Source organism: Strix uralensis, chromosome 1, assembly GCF_047716275.1.
Source record: "Strix uralensis isolate ZFMK-TIS-50842 chromosome 1, bStrUra1, whole genome shotgun sequence".
In the NCBI taxonomy this organism is placed as follows: Eukaryota; Metazoa; Chordata; class Aves; order Strigiformes; family Strigidae; genus Strix; species Strix uralensis.
Genome location: NC_133972.1, coordinates 135,109,853 through 135,130,162, shown reverse-complemented (window position 1 = coordinate 135,130,162; position 20,310 = coordinate 135,109,853). Strand labels below are relative to the sequence as shown.

Here is a 20,310-nt window from a genome sequence, read left to right as displayed (position 1 = left end):
ATGCCATTTCTGAAACTGTTTATTATGGAAAAGAAGACATGTTAACTGTTTCCTAAACAAAAAAGGTGAAAAAGCTGCAAGAAAAGTTCAAGAAAAGACATAATACCTTCAGGACAACTATATTTTATTCATGTACCATTCCTGTAGCCCTTAATAATAAATTACCTCATGTTTTTCTATCACATGCTGATGTTAACCAGCTTTCTTAATCAATCACACATCACTTGAGGAAATGGAAAGAGAGCAAGGAACCTGGTTGAGCACTGGTGTCAGCCCCTACAGGGATTTTCTTTGGAGAACAACAGACATGATGTGCTTCCTAGCATCCTTATCTGTCCAATTACAAAAATAGCAGGGCCATAACTAATGGGAAAAAAAGGGCTGCTGCAGTGCCCTGGAGGAACCACATTATATGTTGATATCATTAGTCCTTTTGTTACATTTAAATGAATACAACCCAAACTGCAGCTCTGGCTGCCTGAAGGGAGGGACAAAAGCTGCTCAGCAACTTCTTTTGGAGAAGCTCCCAGAGCTTTTCAAATGGCATAGAGAAGGCAATCTTAACATTAGGGATAGAGCCATCCAAATTAACCCAAAAAGGATTCAAACTTATGGCTCAGTAGTAAAAGCTTGGTCAATGATCTGAACTTCATTAAGTCACTCCAGCACTGCCCCTGATCTTAGTCTCTCTATAGCTCAATAGTCACGTTTCCCTTGATTAATTATTTACATGGGACTCATAAACTCCATTTTAATGTCTGTTGTTCTAAATATGGTTGTTAATTAAATTCTATCTTTTTTCTCTTGAAAAAAAGCATTTAAGTCTACCAAATGTCATAATTCATTTTTGTATTAAATAATCAACATTTGGCAGATTCTTTGAAGACAGCAGGGCAGAAATAATTCACAAAGTGTGTCTACTGGTTTTGGCTGGGATAGAGTTAATTTTCTTCACAGTAGCTAGTATGGGGCTATGTTCTCGATTTGTGCTGGACAGGGATGTTTTAGTTACTGCTGAGCAGTGCTTACACAGTGTCAAGGCCTTTCCTGCTTCTCACACCGCCCCACCAGTCAGTACACTGGGGGTGCACAAGAAATTGGGAAGGAACACAGCTGGGACAGCTGACCCCAGCTGACCAAAGGGATATCCCACACCATATGACGTCAGGCTCAGCATATAAAGCTGCGGGAAGAAGAAGGTGTGTGGGGGGGGAAGTTTGGAGTGATGGTGTTTGTCTTCCCAAGTAACCGTTATGCATGATGGAACCCTGCTTTCCTGGAGGTGGCTGAACTCCTGTCTGCTGATGGGAAGCGGTGAATGAATTCCTAGTTTTGCTTTGCTTGTGTACATGACTTCTGCTTTGCCTATTAAACTGTCTTGATCTCAACCCATGAGTTTTCTCACTGTTACTCTTCCAATTCTCTCCCCCATCCCACTGCGGAGGAGTGAGTGGCTGTGTGGGGCTTAGTTGCTGGCTGGGGTTAAATCACAACAGCAAAGCAATTGCATGGAGTCAGTATGAGGAACTGACTGGTGACAGATATCCAAAAATAATGTAATCAGATCACATTATTTTTAATTTCCTTATGGAAGTGATGCTGTACATTCTGGGGAGAAAAACACACATATAAGACATCAGAGACTTGTGAGGAGAAAGTAAGAGGAATTAATTCCTCAAAAATAAGAGGAACTAATGACCTTTATGACAGGCATGATTGCATTATTATGAATCGTCATAATAGCAACAAAAATTCAAAATATTTGAAATCATCCTACTGGGTTAATTAGAACAGGAGAACCTGCAAATGTAAGGATGTCAAGTCTAAGAATATTAATGATTAGATTTTTTTAAGCATTCAGCATGAATTTACATCAATAATTATGAATCTTTTGGACAGGTAAGTACTATTTTTACAGAAAGTGAGGTAAGAGCTAGAAATATTTTTTTATTTTTTTTTTTTTTAGCGTAACATGCCTCATGAAGTTCAACAAGGGGAATTGCAAAGTCCTGCACCTGGGGAAGAACAACCCCATAGAACAATAAATGCTGGGACCTCCCAGCTGGAAAGCAGCTTCGCAGAGAAGTACCTGAGGGTCCTGGTGGACACTACATTGAACATGAGTCAGCAATGTGCCCTTGCCACAAAGAAGGCGAATGCTATACTGGGCTGCATTAGACAAAATATTGTCAGCAGGTCAAGGAGGGTGGTCATGTTGCTCTGCTCAGTGTTGGTGAGACCACACCTGGAGTACTGTGTCCAGTTCTGGGCTCCCCAGTACCAGACATACATGGACATACTGGAGAGACTCCAGACAAGGGCCACAGGATGATTAAGTGACTGGAGCATCTCTCACATAAGGAAAGATTGAGAACTGGGACTGTTCAGCCTGGTGAAGAGAAAGCTCAGGGGTGGGTCTTATCAACACCTGAAGGGAAGGTACAAAGAGAACGGATACAGACTCTTCAATGGTGCCCAGTGACAGGACCAGAGGCAATGGGCACAAATTGAAACACAGGAAACATCAGGAAACACTTCTTTACTGTGAGGGTGACAGAGAACTGGTACTGTCTGGTTGCCTAGACAGGCTGTGGAGTCTCTCTCTTTGGAGATACTTAAAAGCCATCTGGATATGTATACATGGAAATTATACACTATTTATAGATTCAGGAACTGAAAGGTGCACTGAGAAGACATCTTCTCAGGATATGTATTTTAGTGATTATATTTTATATACTCTTGTTTTCTAACTCAAATCCTGAAGACAGTGATCATTTACATGTGGTTTTGTCATCTCTTGCATGCAGACTCATAGTTAGATATACCCAGATATGAAGTCATCCACCTCTAACTTACTGTATAATGATGCAAGCTGCCTCCACAGTGTCACACTGCTGTACCCATATTGGATGCGTTCCTGTAGCACAGTGAATGCAGGCTTCAGACCAAGGCAACCAATACTGAAGAAAACCAACTTCTTTACCTTCAAATTCCTTTAATGGTTTTGGCCCCAATGGTCTCTAGAGCACCACAGAAGGAGTTTCAGACTAAAACTATGGTCAGCAGCCCCACTACTTCAGATAGTATCTTCACTCCACCATTTACACAAAAGACAGACTTTTCTTGGAGGCCAGAATGAGGCCAAATATAAATGAAATTAATTGCCACAATACATAAAGAACATCTCAAGACTTGCAGATCTGTAACACAAGTTCAAGGTTTTTTCAGCTTTCTTTTCTGTCTGCACATGTTCAAGAGTGAAACAACATTCAGAAACAGCACAGAAACTCAATCCTTATCCAGACAGCGTGTCAGCTCCATGCCCCATTCACCATCTGGGGAGAAGGTAGGAGAACAACAAACATGAGACAGGTGTATTGCTTAATTTGGGGCTGGAGGTGCTGACACATTCCCGCATGAGGATGGTAGATGAACTTAAAAGGACAGAATGCCCCTGAATGGAAAACCACCACCATTTCTAGTTTCATCACCAGTGGAGTTAGCTCACCACAAAAGGGGATATTAATAAGAATAACAATTTATGAGATTAGTCCAATATTGCTTGCCTGACATTGTGTACTGTCATAAATGTCACTGTAACCACTAGATGTCATGTGAAAACATATCTCTCTACCATGTCAAAAAGGTAGGGGCAAGTTTCTTTGTCAAAGATTTAAAAAATAAAATGTTGGTATAAATCACTGACTTCTACACCCCTCTAGCTAAATAGGCCTTTCCTGTCAGCTCCTGCCTCAGTCCACTCTGAAGAACGAATTGCAGCTGGACATTTGCCCACTACAGCTGCATCAATAGGAGGGAATTCCCACATGCCTGGGAGTGTTCCTGGCATGTCATCACCTGTGCTGCTACATGGGCATGAGTTTGGCCTGCTCCAGCCAGTACTCTCCCGACACAGTTCCCAGGCACAGTTTTGGTCTGGAGAACAATCCCAGGGATTATTCCTAGTGGGTGGCTTGAACACACTAGCCTGTTTTGGAGGCTGAGACCATTAGTGGAGATGTGAGCTGTTCTGAGCCAGTTGGCCTCAATACCCAGTTCCCTTGGCATGCTTAATTTGTGTGTATAGATGTTTGTCCATCCTGCAGGAGAATCATTCGGACTCACAGTGACCACAGTATCCAACTCCTAGTTGGCTGCCAGGAGTATTTTTTCTTATACTTGTGATATTACAACTTAATTATATTCTGTAGAAAGTAACACATTTTTCTGGCTATGTTTTGTGCTTGGTAGTGTTACTGGTAAGTTATTCCCCATTGATAAGTGCCTGACTTTACTTTAGGCAGGTATGTTCACTATTTTTAACTCCACTATGGAAAAGATTCAATACTCTTAATCTCTCTATATCACATCTTTGCCTGGCTTTACACTGTAGTGAAAACCAAGTGACTCTCCAGCAGTGTTTTTTCTGTAAGTGTTCCTCATTTGGAGGCCCAGCAGTCACCCAGAAGTTATACTGATTGACACTTATTAGAGGCAACAGATGGACCTCTGCTAAGTAAACCAGTACTTTTCTTCAAAATATCATTCATTTGGTCAGCATCAACATGCCAAACAGCTTGAAAGTTTTTAGGTTTAGGGTCTTTCTTTTCTTTCTTTTCTTTCTTTCTTTCTTTCTTTCTTTCTTTTCCTTCCTTCCTTCCTTCCTTCCTTCCTTCCTTCCTTCCTTCCTTCCTTCCTTCCTTCCTTCCTTCCTTCCTTCCTTCCTTCCTTCCTTCCTTCCTTCCTTCCTTCCTTCCTTCCTTCCTTCCTTCCTTCCTTCCTTCCTTCCTTCCTTCCTTCCTTCCTTCCTTCCTTCCTTCCTTCTTTCCCTCCTTCCCTGTTGCAGATTTTAGGTATGGCTCTGGGATGAGACCCAGACAGAAATCTGGTTAACCTCACCTTGTGCAACAAAATGTTGTGAGAAGATAGTAGCTCCCATCCCCAGAACAGTCGAGTTGTGTCAGCCTGTCACTCTGCCAAAACTAATTTGTTTTGCTTTTGCAGTACTGATGAAGTTATACGGCTGCTAATTCCAGAGCTATCTCGGTGAAACCTAGCTTGGGGATGTCTCTGCTTGACGGTGTAGATTACTATGATATTAGGTTCAGAGTCTAATAGAAAACTCTCTGCAATCACTTGGAGAACTTTTTAAATCTCAGGCTATTACAACCAGTGTCTACCTGTCATTTAACCTTCTCAGTGTGCATTATCTATTTTCAAATAACAAAAAAGACTGTATGAACGGTCTTTCTCAAAGTTGCTAAACTGTGACCATTTTGACTGCAATATGCCCTACACATCAAATAAATGTAGATTTTAAACACACAATTTAAATATATTTCTTCTTTACTATTAATTGCATCCCACTCCCATATTTCTTTTGATTTTCCCCCAATTTAAAGAAATGCTTAATACCTTCAATTCCCAATCACTACAATAGCCACCCAGAATCAGGATGACATACAAAGCTACTGTTTCACCAATAAAAGATACCTTTTTTAGAAACAACTATAAAACAAATAAAAAAAGAGCCTTACTGTGTTAGAATTAAATAAATGACTGTCAAGCCTATTCCCTGAAGCACGTTCTAATGTAGTCACAGCTGCAGCATTCTGTGCATATAAAAATTTTTATACCAGTTAAAAAAAATTTTCAATAAAAAGTCAGCTTTCAAAAATGAAGAACTGCTGCTAGTGAGTTATATATCACTACAGGTATCCAATATTTACCCCTGGAGGGATTTCTTCTTACAGAGGCTCTAACTCCCTACCAAATGGAAGTGCTCACCTTCCCAGTCGTTTGGACAAAGGTTAGCATGATAAAATGATTTGTTATGCCAATAAAGTTTTTGTTACACTGTAAAATGGTTTGTTACGCTACTACTGCTACATAAAAATGTTATGAAAATTAAGTAGGTTGTAAGGTCCAAAAAGGAATAGGCTACTTTTAGGACTAGCTACTAGGAAAATAAAAAAAAGGATTTTCTGATCTACAATTCTTCAGTACTGTAAAAAGAACCTCAATGACCTTTTAACTAACAATTGAAATTCATACCCCAATTAGGAAAGCAGTTATGTATCAAAAATGAATGGAAACTTCCTCAGGTCAACAGTACTCAGAAAATGTGAGGAAACTGCAAGAAGTCTGTTAATCTAGTGGTGACTTCTGTCCTGTGTGACAGTAAATTAAACAAGCTGAAATGACAATTCAGAATGGAAACTGAAGTACAGACTCATGCTATGCTAATCATAACGTGTCACAGATGGGATAGCAAGATAATAAGACTTGAGGAAAACCTTCTTTGTGTATGGGATTTTAATTTGAATGTTGTGTGTATCAGTCAAAAGCAGTATCTGAAACTGGCAACTATTTAATTCACAGTTAAGCCTTGTAAGTTTTTGGCACATTTTGAACTTGCAATGAATTGTATCCAGAATTTATTTATGATTGTTCCAGGCAACTGGTCACTCCACAAGAAAGGGAAGGCCTGTGACATCAATGCTTTATAATTATTACATTACTTTTATACTTTTCCATTTTAAGATTTAATTTGTACATACTAAATGTTTTTATTCTATTATTCTAATATTCTAATATTGTGTTCCTGTCATTTGGTAAATTTTGACCAGAACTGCACTGCACTGATAAGTGCAGAAGAAAAGAGTTCCTGATTTCAACAGCCAGCTGTATTTCCAATGAACTCTAAATTTATCACAAAAATTCTAGAAAAATTTCTAACAAGAAATTTTTTTGTTATGAGAAAGTATTGGAAATATTTATGGTTTTCTCTCTTTAAATGAACCACACCTAAGTTTCCCTTGTACAGGCTCACTGAAGCAGTGAACGACTCTGCATTGAGGGGAATTTGCTGCAAATGGAGAGCTCAGGGAGAAGCTACCTGCTGTGAGTACCAGGCCCCCGCAAGAGTAAGGAAGTGGCATTCAGTTAAGATTTCCAGATCTAGTGTGCAAAATTCTTCTGCAAGGTCTGCTTTCACAGAAACATTATAATGCATGTTGATATACACAGGGCTGGATCTCAAGAGAAGTGATTTTGTCCTCACTGGAAAAGATCCTGGCTCCAAGTCTTTGCTGTCTTACTGAATGACAGTCAGGAGCAGGTTTGTGTAGGTACTTGTGATGTCACTGGTGCCTGAGAAGCTGATAGACCAGGAGCAGGCAAATGGCTTGTGTAGGTGCATGTGATGTCACTGGTGTGCTAACCAAGACCACTAATTCAGACCTGGATTGTCAAGTGGAATTGCATTAATCACTGCTGTAAGATTTAAGTTTATCAAATTTTGTTTAAAAGCAGTGGCAAGGAAAAAGCACTCAGCATCTTCCAAAGGGCATTTAGTAATGCAGAGAAATTATCTCGAACTTTTAGACTACTTTATTCTAGACAGTTGGACAAGATGATAGATGTAACCATATACACTGATATTTTTCTTTCAAAAGAGAAATGTCCTTATCTTGAAAAATGTAAAAACTAAAATTTGAAAATAATTTTAAACTAATGAGTGAGAGCTATCCTGCAAATCCCTTTTACTCTCATAGCAGTAGTTATTTACTGGTCAGTTAGTAAAACAGCCCGAAGTACTGAAAAGACGAGGAATATCCAGCCTTTCTGGTGGCTCGGACCAATGAGTTCACCTGACTAGTAGGTGTGGACTGCAGACCGAATCTCTTCTCCCACTGTCTGACAAGCATTGGTGGTCATGGTTAGGACCTTGAACCATGAGCATTTATGTTCTCAGAATAGGTCTGGACATCTGAGGTGTATCATACATATGTGCACCCACTTGAGGTGGGCTGGTTGCTACGTACTACACACAGCTATGTAGAGAAAGATCTACCATTTCTACAAGTTCACACACAGCTCATGCCAAACAACCTTTTAAACACAAGCAGAAGCAGCCATTGGAGTGAGGAAAGACTGTGGCCAAGACTGGGCTGTTGCTCCCAAAGCAACTTATCCAGCCCCAGAGCTTACCTGCACTGCAGACTTTTTATAATGACTTCTTATATTTGCAGTTTTTGATTGATATTGGAACTACAAAATGTGGATCACATTTTGGTATGTAGAGTATTCTGATAATGCAGAATTCCAGGAAAGAACAAATAATATGGTTAAATATAAATGAGTACTTCAATTCCTAATACTCCTCTGACCTTTTTCAAGTGTTACATCCACACCTCACTTTGGGAAGAAACTTAGTCATGTATCATGTAAAATATATCTACATTCAGGGCTGAATAAATACCGTCATTAATTGTGAACTTTGGAAAGTTTTAGGCAAATTAATTTTGGACAAGTCTGCTCTCCTTTGCTGTACATGTCTCAATGAATGAGAGCCAAAAACTCAAGTTTATTTTCACCTATCCCAGCAAAGGCCAGACTGGGGGACTATGCCTGTACAGAGCTTTATAAGACATAAGGAAAGAAAAGACTAGTGCACATTTTAATTACATGAATATCATTCTCTAATTCAAAATACAATTAAAAATCTGTGTTGCTATTCATCAACTACTACATCCCCCTTTCAGGACAGAGACGGCCAACAGCAGCAGGCTGCATGCAAAAGGACTGCCAGAATCCGAGTACAAAAAGGAACTTACGGAGAGGAGTATTTGGATAGCGCTGTGAATGACCTCTAGGTACTGGAAATCGATTATGCAGCCTGTCACGGAGACATAGGAGTAATCCTCTAGGATGCCAGGGGCAGAAGGACGTACCACTCTTCGTATGCAGCCGGGCCCATGTTCCCGCCACCAAGAGCGGTGCATTGAGATGTTAAAGGTCATGAGATCAGTTTCCTAGGAGACAGGGAGGGGAAAAGTGAGAAAACCTCTAACTTTATGTTATTTAAGGTAAAGTGAGGGAAATAAAAGATGTTTTCAATTATTGTAAGGAAAATGAGATAATAACTTGCCTTTCCCCTCACTCCAGTAATTTTAACATGAAATTAGGCCATTAAAGGGGAGAGAAGAAATTGCAAACATTTATTGTTTATTTTGTAATTATGCATAGAAGCTTCTGTCTGGGAGAAGAACTGTCGTACCAGATACTGTACAAAACACTGTGCATATCCTATGTCTCCATTGACTTACAGCCTGAAGAGCAATTTTGTTGTTACTTGTTTAGAATATCACTTAAGAGTTAATGTTTTTAACAGGCAACAGAGACAGTTCCATGTCATGGTACTGGAGACAATCTAAAACAAACTTCCACCACATTTATTTAAAATATTAACTATAAATTGTAGCTATTATTTTAAGTAGGACCACAGCCAGGCAGACTGTTCCAGCTGCCAAAGAGGCAAATGAAATATTGTCTCCAGCCAAACACCCTGAATTCTTTTCTCCCCTCTGCCCCCCATCCAGATAACCATTTTCTCAGTTTAGTGAAGAAACACGTTTCTGTGAACTGATCTGGGTTTAAAATATAAGCAATAACTTCTCTTCATTCAAATCATCTTCAGCCTCAACCACAGCTTGTCTGATAAGGCCTTAAATCTACCCTAATGGGTACTGGCTGCACTGTAACCCACACAGTATGTATAATGTCTGTGCATTTTAGCAAACATCATCCCACTTCCACTTGGAGTAGTGAAAGTAGCAAATGTATTAACGCAGTAAAAATTTTCTAACAGCTTATCTATGAAGTACAAACAAGAAAATTCATCTGAATTAACAACAGCTTTAGGTCTTTAGGTCATGCTCAGGTAAAATACACTTAAGTTGAATGGATGACATTTAAATGCAAAAGAAAACTTTCCTCACTGGGGAGAAATGAGAGTTGAGTTGTCCTGTTACTTTAAATAATTAATTCAGATTTACACTTCCATGTTTCCCATTCTCAACTCCAAGGTAGTTATAAAAAATATGTGCAAATTTGTCAGCTGTATGCCCACAAAACAACCCTGTTTCCATACATGCCAGTTTGTGAGCACTGCTGTAACACTGATTTGCCCTTTGCATCCCACTCTGAAAATCTGTCCTGTATGTCTGTGGACATTTATTTTCACCCTGATCAAAAGGACATTTGGTGCAGATTCTAGTTGCAAGCGTCCTCTTGTTGTTTTCCTCTGTTAACTGCCTTTATTCTGGCCACACCTGAAAATTAACAGGTGAATTACATCCTGCCAGTCTCTGTTACAGCTAGGTAGCAGTAAGAAACCTGCCTTTGTGATCCGCTGTTTTGCTCTCCATAACTTCTTTACCCTTAAAATGTAGACTTGCTGGAGCATTACTGACAGTTGATGAGGCATTTTTCTTTTGACTTTGCATGTCATTCCTAGATACTGGTTTAGAAAATTTTCAGCAGCAATATGAAAATGACTTGTGAAATCAGACACTGACAGACAATTCAGTTTAATGAAAATATAATTATAAATATATAGTCATAGGAAACAGCCGAGGCTTTCTGTGTACAACAATGCCAGGGTTTGCACAGTGTTATCAAGTGCTTTTAACAATTGTCAGCTGTAAGAAATGCCATTTGTCAAGCAGCACAGACATATTCACTCTCATCTATTTCAGTAAGTTTTTGCCGACTAGGAATATGGATTTACCATGTGGGTTAGTGTATTTCAAATACTGCAAACTAATGCTTTGTTATTACAACTGTGGGAATAAATTGTGGTGTCTGTGGTGTTGGTGTCACAGCTTTCTTTGCTCTTGAGGGTTTTTTTCTCCTTTTTTTCTGTCTTTAAGTTATTATTATGTCCTGTTTCAGTGTTTGTGCTCGGCTAGTTCACAGCCAATGGCACAGTAAAATGGTGAGTTTGCATAGGGAAACAGCTTGATAAATGTTGCTGACACATTTAAAATGTAAGAATTTGGAATGCAGTTAGTACGAACATCTCTTATAAATAAAATCTTTCATTTCTGGAATACTGTCACTTTTGGTTCTTGGGGCGATTAGAAAGAATTGCTTGACTTGATGGTCATGTTTAGAGATGCTTAACTAGATGGTCATGTCCATATTTCAAGGCTTCTGGTGAAAGAAGCAAACAGCAATATTATAGCTAAAATTCTATGATTAAATACAAAAGAGATGTCATCACAGCACTTGCTGCTTTTTTAAAAAAGATTATTATTCAGAAACAATGGATAAAGGCTGGGAGCAGAGCTTTTCGTAATTACTTTTCTCTATGTATATGTCCTGAGTCCTCAAAGCAGGTAAAAGCGGATAATGATGGCCCAGCAAAGATCAGTTTTAGAAATGCAAACAAAACCACCTGGTGCATTAGCTTGACCTCTAAAATATCACTTCACAAAATGGCAGCTGTGAGCTGTTTGAGCTGATAAATGTTAAGCTGCCAATCAATAAAAGAAAGCCTGACAAAAATCAATTCTTTTTTTTTTTTTTTTTCTTTCCAGCATCTGAAGCACAATCCTCTCTAACTTCTTGGAGGTTTTTAATCCATAAAGTGAGTCAAATGTGCCAGGCGTTAAAAAATTAACCTGTATCTTTATTGTCATTTACAGAGGTTTAGAAAATTCAAGAAGTCTTTGCCTGAGTGTACAGGTTTTAAATATCAGTGAACTTCTGAGAGTGTTACAGTATTTGTGAACTCAGTGCTTGGAAACCCTGTGCATGGTGGAAAAGCTGCTGCTCAAGTGGCTTAGTCTCAGTTGTATGTTTAATGAAAGTTTAGAATTCTTTTGGAAAGTACAGTCAGATACTTGAAGTTTTTCAATAGATCATGTACTGTTTCCCAATGTCATAAGCAATCACTAGGCAAAAGCATATAAATCACTTAATCTTCAGCAGGTGATGTAATTTAAACTGCTTATTTCTTATAGAAGAACACTGTTGCTTCATAGCAAGAGACTCAGTTTTAGACTCTGTACAAGAGATCTCAAGTAGTCTCTTTGGAAGTCATTTAACAATTGAAAATTCAATCATGGATGGAAAACTGCTGTCTTTTGAGCTTCAAACTCATAACATATGTCTTGATCCTGATTCCATACCTCAGCAGGTGAACATCTTACTCAGCTGGTAACATCTCAGACAGATGCCATAGATGAGAAGTGGGCAAAACACAGATAATAGGACTTCCAGGAAAATCATGTGGGATTTATGGAAGTGACACAGAGAAGGGTAATCCTATGTCTACTCTTCATTTTTTCAGTCAGCGCTGAAGCAATACTCCAGTGTGTGATAACAAGTTTGTTCCTGACAGTAGGATGAGCCCAATAATCATGCTTCTACTGATGTAGAGTCCCACTTAACTGTCTATGGCTTTTTAAGCTTTTAAACTATGTAGAGGATTTGTGTTGGCTGTCAGCCCAAGGATTAATTTTGATCATTATTGGAAATCATTGCTATGGCAAGGTACTTTCTTTTAGGTGAGATGTAATCCCTTTAAATCCCAATAATACTGTTTTCTAAGTGCTTGGAGATGATGTTTAATTTCATTACATCTGCTTAAATTCTACATTTGCTTTGAAGTGGACATTTTCTATTGGGCAGGACTTTGAGTAATCTGGTCTAGATGAAAGAGGTTGGTCTAGATGATCTTTGAAGGTCCCTTCTGACCCAGACCATTCTGTGATTTTATGATTCTATTTTCAGGTGGTGAATCTAAACAAATTTTAACAGATAACAGCATATCAGTTTCTTTTAAAACTAAAGAGCAATAGTAAGAATGATGTTCCTTTCATTTATTTGTGTATACTTTATGTACAGTGCCTATAGCAACAACACAAAAAATTAATGAGAAATTAAGATTAACTGAAATCACCAGGCGTAAAGAAAAAAAGTCACTAAAACTCCAGGAAAACAACCAACACACCAAGATTGCCTTGTATAACAAACAAATACAATGCTGTGACATGATGATTATGCATTGCAGAAATATTTTTTTTCACTTATGTTTCTGCTTTATGACAGGCTATTTTATATTTCTTTCATTCCTTGTTAGTATCAGAAAAATACACTCAGGAAAACTGTAGCAAAGACAGTGTGTTGAGCGGGGTGGAAGAGAAGGACTTTTTCCTCCATGAGACAGCAGTCAGCATTCGAAATTTCACAGAAAGGTGAAAGAGCACAATGGGCTGTCAAAGCATAATGTTAGAGATCTTGACTTTATTGTTTCTTGTGTGGTACCTAGCCCTTCCTAACACTTTTTATATTATTGATTCATACTATAATGCTTATTATAAATGAACATTAATTAGGCTGAGGCAAATAAATATTCCCATCCCATTTCCTAAGAGCAACAAGGATGCTTTAGTTCTGATTTGCTACCCAGTTTCTGTTTTTACCAGTGAGGAGAAAAGATCTTCAATCAAACACCTGGTCAATAGGTAATAAAAGACGATATGCATAATGCTAGGAAAAAAATCAGTAGATTTCCTTGTAATTCCCTACACCCAAGCTTGTAGTTAAGATGCAGTGGTGTTGGCATGGTCAAGGGACACGCACATCCTTAGTATTTAATATCAAGGAGACATTAATCCTCATTAGATACAAATGATGTGTTCCAGTGTTAACAGAACCTGCTCTAATTGTAGAAGTACTTTGAAGCATGAGTATCAGCTATTAGCCAAAGACCCCCATTGGCAGCATAACCTTAGTTCACCACCCTATTAGTTCCTGAAACCACAGGTTCTGATCCCATCTTGCTCTGCATGTGACCAGTGCCGCTCCATCTACTCTCACTACTGCTGAACAAATTGGTTTTGAAGGCCTGGGCAGATAATACTGAAGAAGTCCATGAAGTCCACTGGCAAATAGGGAAACCTGTGTTACTAGCTCTCACACTGTCTTGATTGGGATGATAATTTTTGAATATTGACTATTGACTCTTTTTTTTTTTTTTTTTCTGTTTTTAATTTAAACTCTGCTTCAGTGTTACACGGATGATTTTTACCTGTCCCATGAGCTAGAGACTGAAGGTAGGCCACTCAATAATTGTGACATTCCTGCTAATGGGATGGAACAATGAACCATGCTGCTTCCAGGCAAGCTCTCTATGTTGAGGTGGCTGCTGATAATATAACACAAGTCAATATATTGTCCTCATCCTGAGCACTCTGGTGAAGAAATTACATGAAAAGCATTCTTAAATTGAAGCTTATGGGTTGACTCTATTGGGACTATTCAGCTGCCTGAACTGGCTGACAGAAAGACCTAGCAAATTCATCTCTTTGTGCTTGCAAACCCAATGTACACTAACCCAGAGGAACTATGTGATACACCTAAATTAATTACCAGTAAAAGAGAAAATTCACAGTATCAAGGCATAGATCATGAGGTAACCCCAGCATCACAGGCTGAGAGTGGTTAAGAGAGATAAAGAGGCAAAGTTGCTTTTGGGTGGTGTGGTTAGAGATTCATGGTTCCCACTCACTGAGATTAGAGATTCACAGACTGAGCAAATTCTGTAACCATGACATCACACCATGACTACAGGAGAGGATTCCTGTACCAAGTATAACTATCGTTAGAAAGTTGCACTGATTTTAATCTATTTTTTTCCCAATCAATCTACACTGCAACCCTTGTTAACCATGTGGCTACAGGCACCCCCTGCCCAAAAAAAGATGTATGAGTGAGGCAGTACCATCTTCTTCTTTTACTACTTCTATTCATTGGGCTATAAAGACTGTTGTCAGATTTTATTTTATTTTTAAAAAGTGAAAAAAATAAGTTCTGGAAATCTATTTGAAAAACAGGGACATGATCTACCTGAATGATAAAAATAGTTCCTCTGCGTTGCTTAATTTGCCACATGCTCAGGGATCTGTTTCCTGCCTTGCAAAACAGGCAATTTTAAAATTAGATTTACTGAGCTTACTAGCAAAGTGGAATGTCTTTAAAAAGCCAGAAGGCAAGAAGTCAACAAGAGAAGTATACTGCTGTCTTCTTCATGCAGTGTTAGTATTAGTCACAAGAATAAGTCATAAGAACCAGCAAGGAAGGGATGTTTTCTGAAACTTGTGGCCCATAAATATGAGCTCTGATCTTTGGCAATATTCAGATACATTCTCAAATCCCAGCTCCATGGCTTATGCCTTTTTCTTGGTCTACCTCCCCTTTGTGGCAGTCTCTCTGTCTGAGAAACAGCCTAGAGAGGTACCACAGTATGGCAGAAATAAGCTCGAAGCCCAAAGGAAAAAATGGCATGAGACAGGGTGATTGGATCAATATGAGTCTTACTCATCACTTGTCATAGGAAGTTCAACATGAGCACAAAGTCATGACTGCCCAGAAGAGCTGTTGTGCTTCAATGTAGTCCTTGACATGTGATTAAGCCAAGCACTTAGTTTGAAAATTGCTCTCACCTATTCCCTTTGATAATCCAGAGGTATGAGACAAAACAAGTTTGGACTGATAGCAAACTGTGAGCACTGCTTCAAGTTTTTGAGGACTGGGAATAGGATATGGGTTTGTGCAGTCAAGGGTTTGTACAGATTAGTGTATCCCTCACTCAAGCCATATCTGATTTGAAGAATCTGAAATGAAGAATCAAGAATCAAGACAAGACTGAAATGTAACTGTAATAGTGAAGAACTAGAAACATCATTGGCAGGCCATATATAGACACCAGCACAAATGCTGTAGGAAAACTTCTCAGGGCAGAGAGTCAGGAAAGTAAAAGAAAGCTTGCAAAAGTCTTGGTACACAAAATAAATATGAAAAAGTTCTAATTATGGGACATAAAAAAAATCTGTATAAAATGTTCATAAAACTATGAACATTTGAATCATATGAATCACAGAATCATAGAATGGTTTGGGTTGGAAGGGACCTTACAAGTCTCAGCAAGAACATTTTAACCTATAATTTTGTTGTTGTTGTTGTTGTTGTTAAATGAAATTGCCGAGATCCCTACGGATTTATGCATACATTTGAAATATCCCAAAATTAAAATTTGTCACCAAATGTGCCTGAGTACCTCACCACCGTATACAGCCTCTAAGGATTTGACAAATACACCAGTTAAGGAAGTACATACCTATTAGAAGACTCTTGCAATGTTGATGGGGACTGGATTTCTACACTTAAAATGCACAGATCTGGCCTGACTTGATCACACTAAAACTATTCATTCTTCTGTAGTTCTCTGTCTTTTGTACCATGGACTCCCTAATGTGACAAAACCTGCAAAACCAACCCTTTCTTGGCATTTTAGTTCTAACGTTACTAGGAAATGTATGCAAATAGGAGACACAGTTTGTGCCGAAAGCCCACATAATCCAGTATGAGGAACAGATGCAATGTAGCCTCTAGCCAAAACATGATTCAACTTTGTTATTATACAAATAACTGTACTTTGTGAACAGTGGTTGTGAAAAAAGACAAAGAATGGGGATAAAGGCATGATTAAGAATACAATGTCACAATAATAGTACAGTTAATTTTCATAATTCCCTTAATTACTGGTGGGTTCTGTGCTCTGTCTCTCTGTCCCAACTATAAGAATACCATAACATCTCTTGCTATATAAGGAAATAAATGCTACTCTGGAAATAGATGCATGAGAGAGTGGGTCCTAAATTTAAGGGTCTGTACCAGACTCCGATGACATTAAAAAGCACCATAAAAAGACTTTTGAAAACTCACTTGAATGTTAAATTTTCTGACAAGAAAAATAACTCCCTCTTTTGAGACTAACCAGAATGTTCCTACCTGCATCCAGGAACACTTTTAAAGATTAATAGGCCAGTTTAAGCAACTGCTGTTGTGTTCTCTGCTTTGCTTGCTTGAAGCAATGCAATTGCTTACAATATTGCCAGCTCTTATTGTTTTATGGCAAGTCTGGTTATGTTCAGCATTTTTGTTAAAGCCTCTATTCTCAGGGACATAGGATTACTATAAGACGTTTGGCTTGTTACAAGAAAGTGAGCTGAAGAATAAAACCCTCAAAAATCATGAGCCCTACTGCTGGCACTTCCAGTCTGTGCTGTAACTTGCATTATTTGCTGCTTTTCTTAAAGCTGGGCTCCTGGAATCTAGATGGGAAGCATCTGTATCACCAGTTCAGATCACAAATATCCGGTGCACAACGTGCCATGGTTCTTCATCTTGGACGATCATGGATCTGTTAGGGTATAGGAAAGTACCAACTGCTTTTTAACTGTTTGATCAAAGCAAATGACCCAAGTGCACCCCAAAAGCTTAAAAAACAGAGGTCATAAGGAATACCCAATTTTATTCATATTTAAATCAAACTCCATGATTTTGTGGAATTTGTCAGGTGATCCTAATTTTTATTTTAGAGTGTGTGCAAAGGGTAACCAGAAGGATGTGCTAATTCACAGTATCTTTTGAGTGAACTCCTATACAGTTCATCATTGAATAAAACTGTCTGCCACTAACAGATTGCCAAGAAGTGAGTATCTGCACCGCCAAAGCCCTTCTGAAGACTCAGAATCCAAAAAGAATTTATACACATTTTTAAGAAAGCAAAGACATTCCCTATAGAAACTTTAAGGTCAGAGATAAAATTTGAAATCCTCCCTTTCCTAACAGAATAAGTGAAGCACTATGGAAAAGAGAATCTGCTGTATCAGAACTCAGTTAATATGATTTATCTAATTATTCATTTCAGATTGATTATAGGCATTAGTCCACATTTTAGGTTCTTTAAAGCATTTCATGTATTTATGTAAATATATAAATATATGTATACCATGTATTTTATTTATGTATACACAATATGCATATATTTATATATTTACACAAATATATAAAACAAGTATACATATATTTATATTTACCTGTACAAATTAATGACTCAGCAGTGCTTTCCTGAGAACAATTGTCAACCGTGGTCAAAGAAGGCAGCATTAATATTGTCCTTCAAGAATGCACTGTACCCTGGCCTTAATCAGATTAATTGAATTTGCAGCCTAATCTACCTCCAAACCTCAATAACTCTCACAGACATTCACACAATAGAGAGTTTTCATTTGTCCCCTCCAGTAATTTTCAGATTTCCAGAAGACTATTTCAGGAACAAGGACTGCTTTTTCTCTGACATACTCGCTCTATAGCAGGTCTACACTTCTGATAATCAAACTTCTCAAATTCCTTTGATGAGATTAATCAGAAGGTTCTGATGGTGTCCAGTAACTTTTGGATAAATTCATGTTTGTCATGTCAAAGGAAATTGGTGAGGTGCTAAGTCTACTTATATTTTTTTCATTCTGAAGAAATTTCTCACAAAAGTTCCTTTAATCAATGTGGTTGAATATGTTCCCCAGAAATGTATTTTTAATTCAAGAGGGAACTATAAAAGACTCTGTTAAGAACTTCAAGTCTAGGTGGATTACTTAATGGTCCCGTTAACAGATGTTATATAAATCTGGTCACTTTAAGAGATGAATAAAGCCACAGAGAAGCGTAATGATCCGTTCACTCTTTAACATCACAGACTTGTCTGTAATCCTTCATCATGCAATATTTAATATATCCTGCTCTAATAAATGAGAACAAAATGAGGCCACTGCAAAGATGTAAGAGCATATTGATATTTGAAATGATAGTTTCATTTCACTGTCAAATTTGAAATAATATTAACAGACAAAGGGAAGAACAATAATCAACTTTTAGATAGACTGATAGAGTTGTGAATGACAGCAGGACACAACTGTAAAAGGACAAGTAATATTAACAACAGTTTACATACTTACTGAATGCAAACTCAAGACTACTATGTAAAGAGTTTCCTCAAATACAATATAAAAAGAATTTTCAGTTTGTCTGAGGAAAAAAAAAATCAAAACTGCCAATATGAGACCTTTTTCTGCAAGCTGCTGTGTATCTACAAAATCCAATACACTTTGGAGACTGTTAATCTTTGCATAAATAATAGTAATTGTTAATATAACTAGCATTTTCACTTTGTAAGTGTTTCTATTTTTAAAACTGGTTTTAAAAACAGTGATATGAGGATGTCAGGGTGACTCCAGAAGGCAGCTGAAAGTCTACATAGAAAGAACTCTACAGAGTTGATTCAACAAGCATTCACGTATGTTACTTAATTTCAACAAGCATCCTATTGACATTAGGGATCTACATATATTGGCTGGATTAGGGCCAGCAAGAAAGGCAATAACAAAGATGAGAGAAAAAGGATGTGAAAGGTAAAGAACATGTGAGTATATTCTTACTAGCCTAATTGTATACATCTTGCATATAATACAGAATTTCTTTTCAGTATAGTATGTCCTTTATAGAGTTGTGTAGCACAATGATGCACAGAGGAAGGTTTCCTTGAACAAACACGTGGCATATTTTGCTGTAAAACTCTAGTTAAGTCTGTGAAAACAGCCTACAGGTAACTGTAGTGGATGTTAATGTCACTGTCAGGTGCAACTGCTGCTATTTTAAGAATATGTTTTAAATGTGAATTTCCCTTTTAGTCTGGCAGAGGAAGAGGAGCATGAAGAGAGTAGATGTTGTTTACATGTAGCTTATTCCTTGCTTGTAGCCAGCTAATGTCTGTGCACTTAATAGCAAAGATTTAGCCAAATTCAGCACTAAGCATGTCTGGAGGGAGAGGGTAGATAGGAAAAAGCAGGGAAATTTCGAGATGTGGAGATATTAAGTAGGATGGGAGAAAGTTTCCTGCCTCTTATTGCTCCCTGGCCCTTGCAGACTTCCCCATTGCTGCTCTTTCAGTAATTGCCTCTTCTCAGAGACAGAGACTGAACAACAATTTTACTTCTTACAGCACTGCTGAGGGCTGGCTGGATGAGAGGGGACGGGTCAGCTTTAATTGCTTGCCGGTTGGGCACAGGCTGCATGTCTGTGGGCATCAAAGCAACGTCAGCTTAGGTGACAGTAGCCATGGGGAAGAACAGAAATTAGCCTTGCCCAGGAAAGCTGCCTCAGCACGGTGTATTCTGATGTTGTCTAACAGGGCTAGGGATCAGGAAACACGATGGGAAAAATCTCACCAAATGCTACCCCCTCTCGGTACTTCTAGATAACTCTCATGTCTTCACGCCTATAGCATTGCAAGTCTTAACATCTACACATTCATGGTTTTAAATCTAAGTTGCATAGTAGCGATACAGCCAAGCATCCATTGGTAGTACAGACCCTCAGGACCTTCAGACAGCTTTGAATTAGATCCCTTTCAACCTAACTCTGGGACAGGGAAGCACACACCACTTTGGTCTAAAGCAGAAAGATCTGAGATGTCAGGATGGCTACAGGTGTGTAGCTATAAAGGCACATCATGCACATCTAGGAAACAGATATGCCTTCACTGCCCTCCACTAAACTTTGCTTTCCTGTCTGGAATCAAAATAGATTCTCCAACTTGATGTTTTCTCTTAAAAAAAT

At 38.3% G+C, this 20,310-nt stretch overlaps 1 protein-coding gene across 2 annotated transcripts in view; it reads right to left on the bottom strand.

Moving 5' to 3' along the window:
• NKAIN3 (sodium/potassium transporting ATPase interacting 3) overlaps positions 1-20,310 on the bottom strand; it is a 399,276-nt gene that overhangs the window by 82,287 nt on the left and 296,679 nt on the right. For both annotated transcript variants that reach the window (XM_074882038.1, XM_074882049.1), the window contains exon 4: positions 8,619-8,816. In XM_074882038.1, the coding sequence (XP_074738139.1) occupies positions 8,619-8,816 (198 nt within the window). The remainder of the gene's footprint in view (positions 1-8,618; positions 8,817-20,310) is intronic.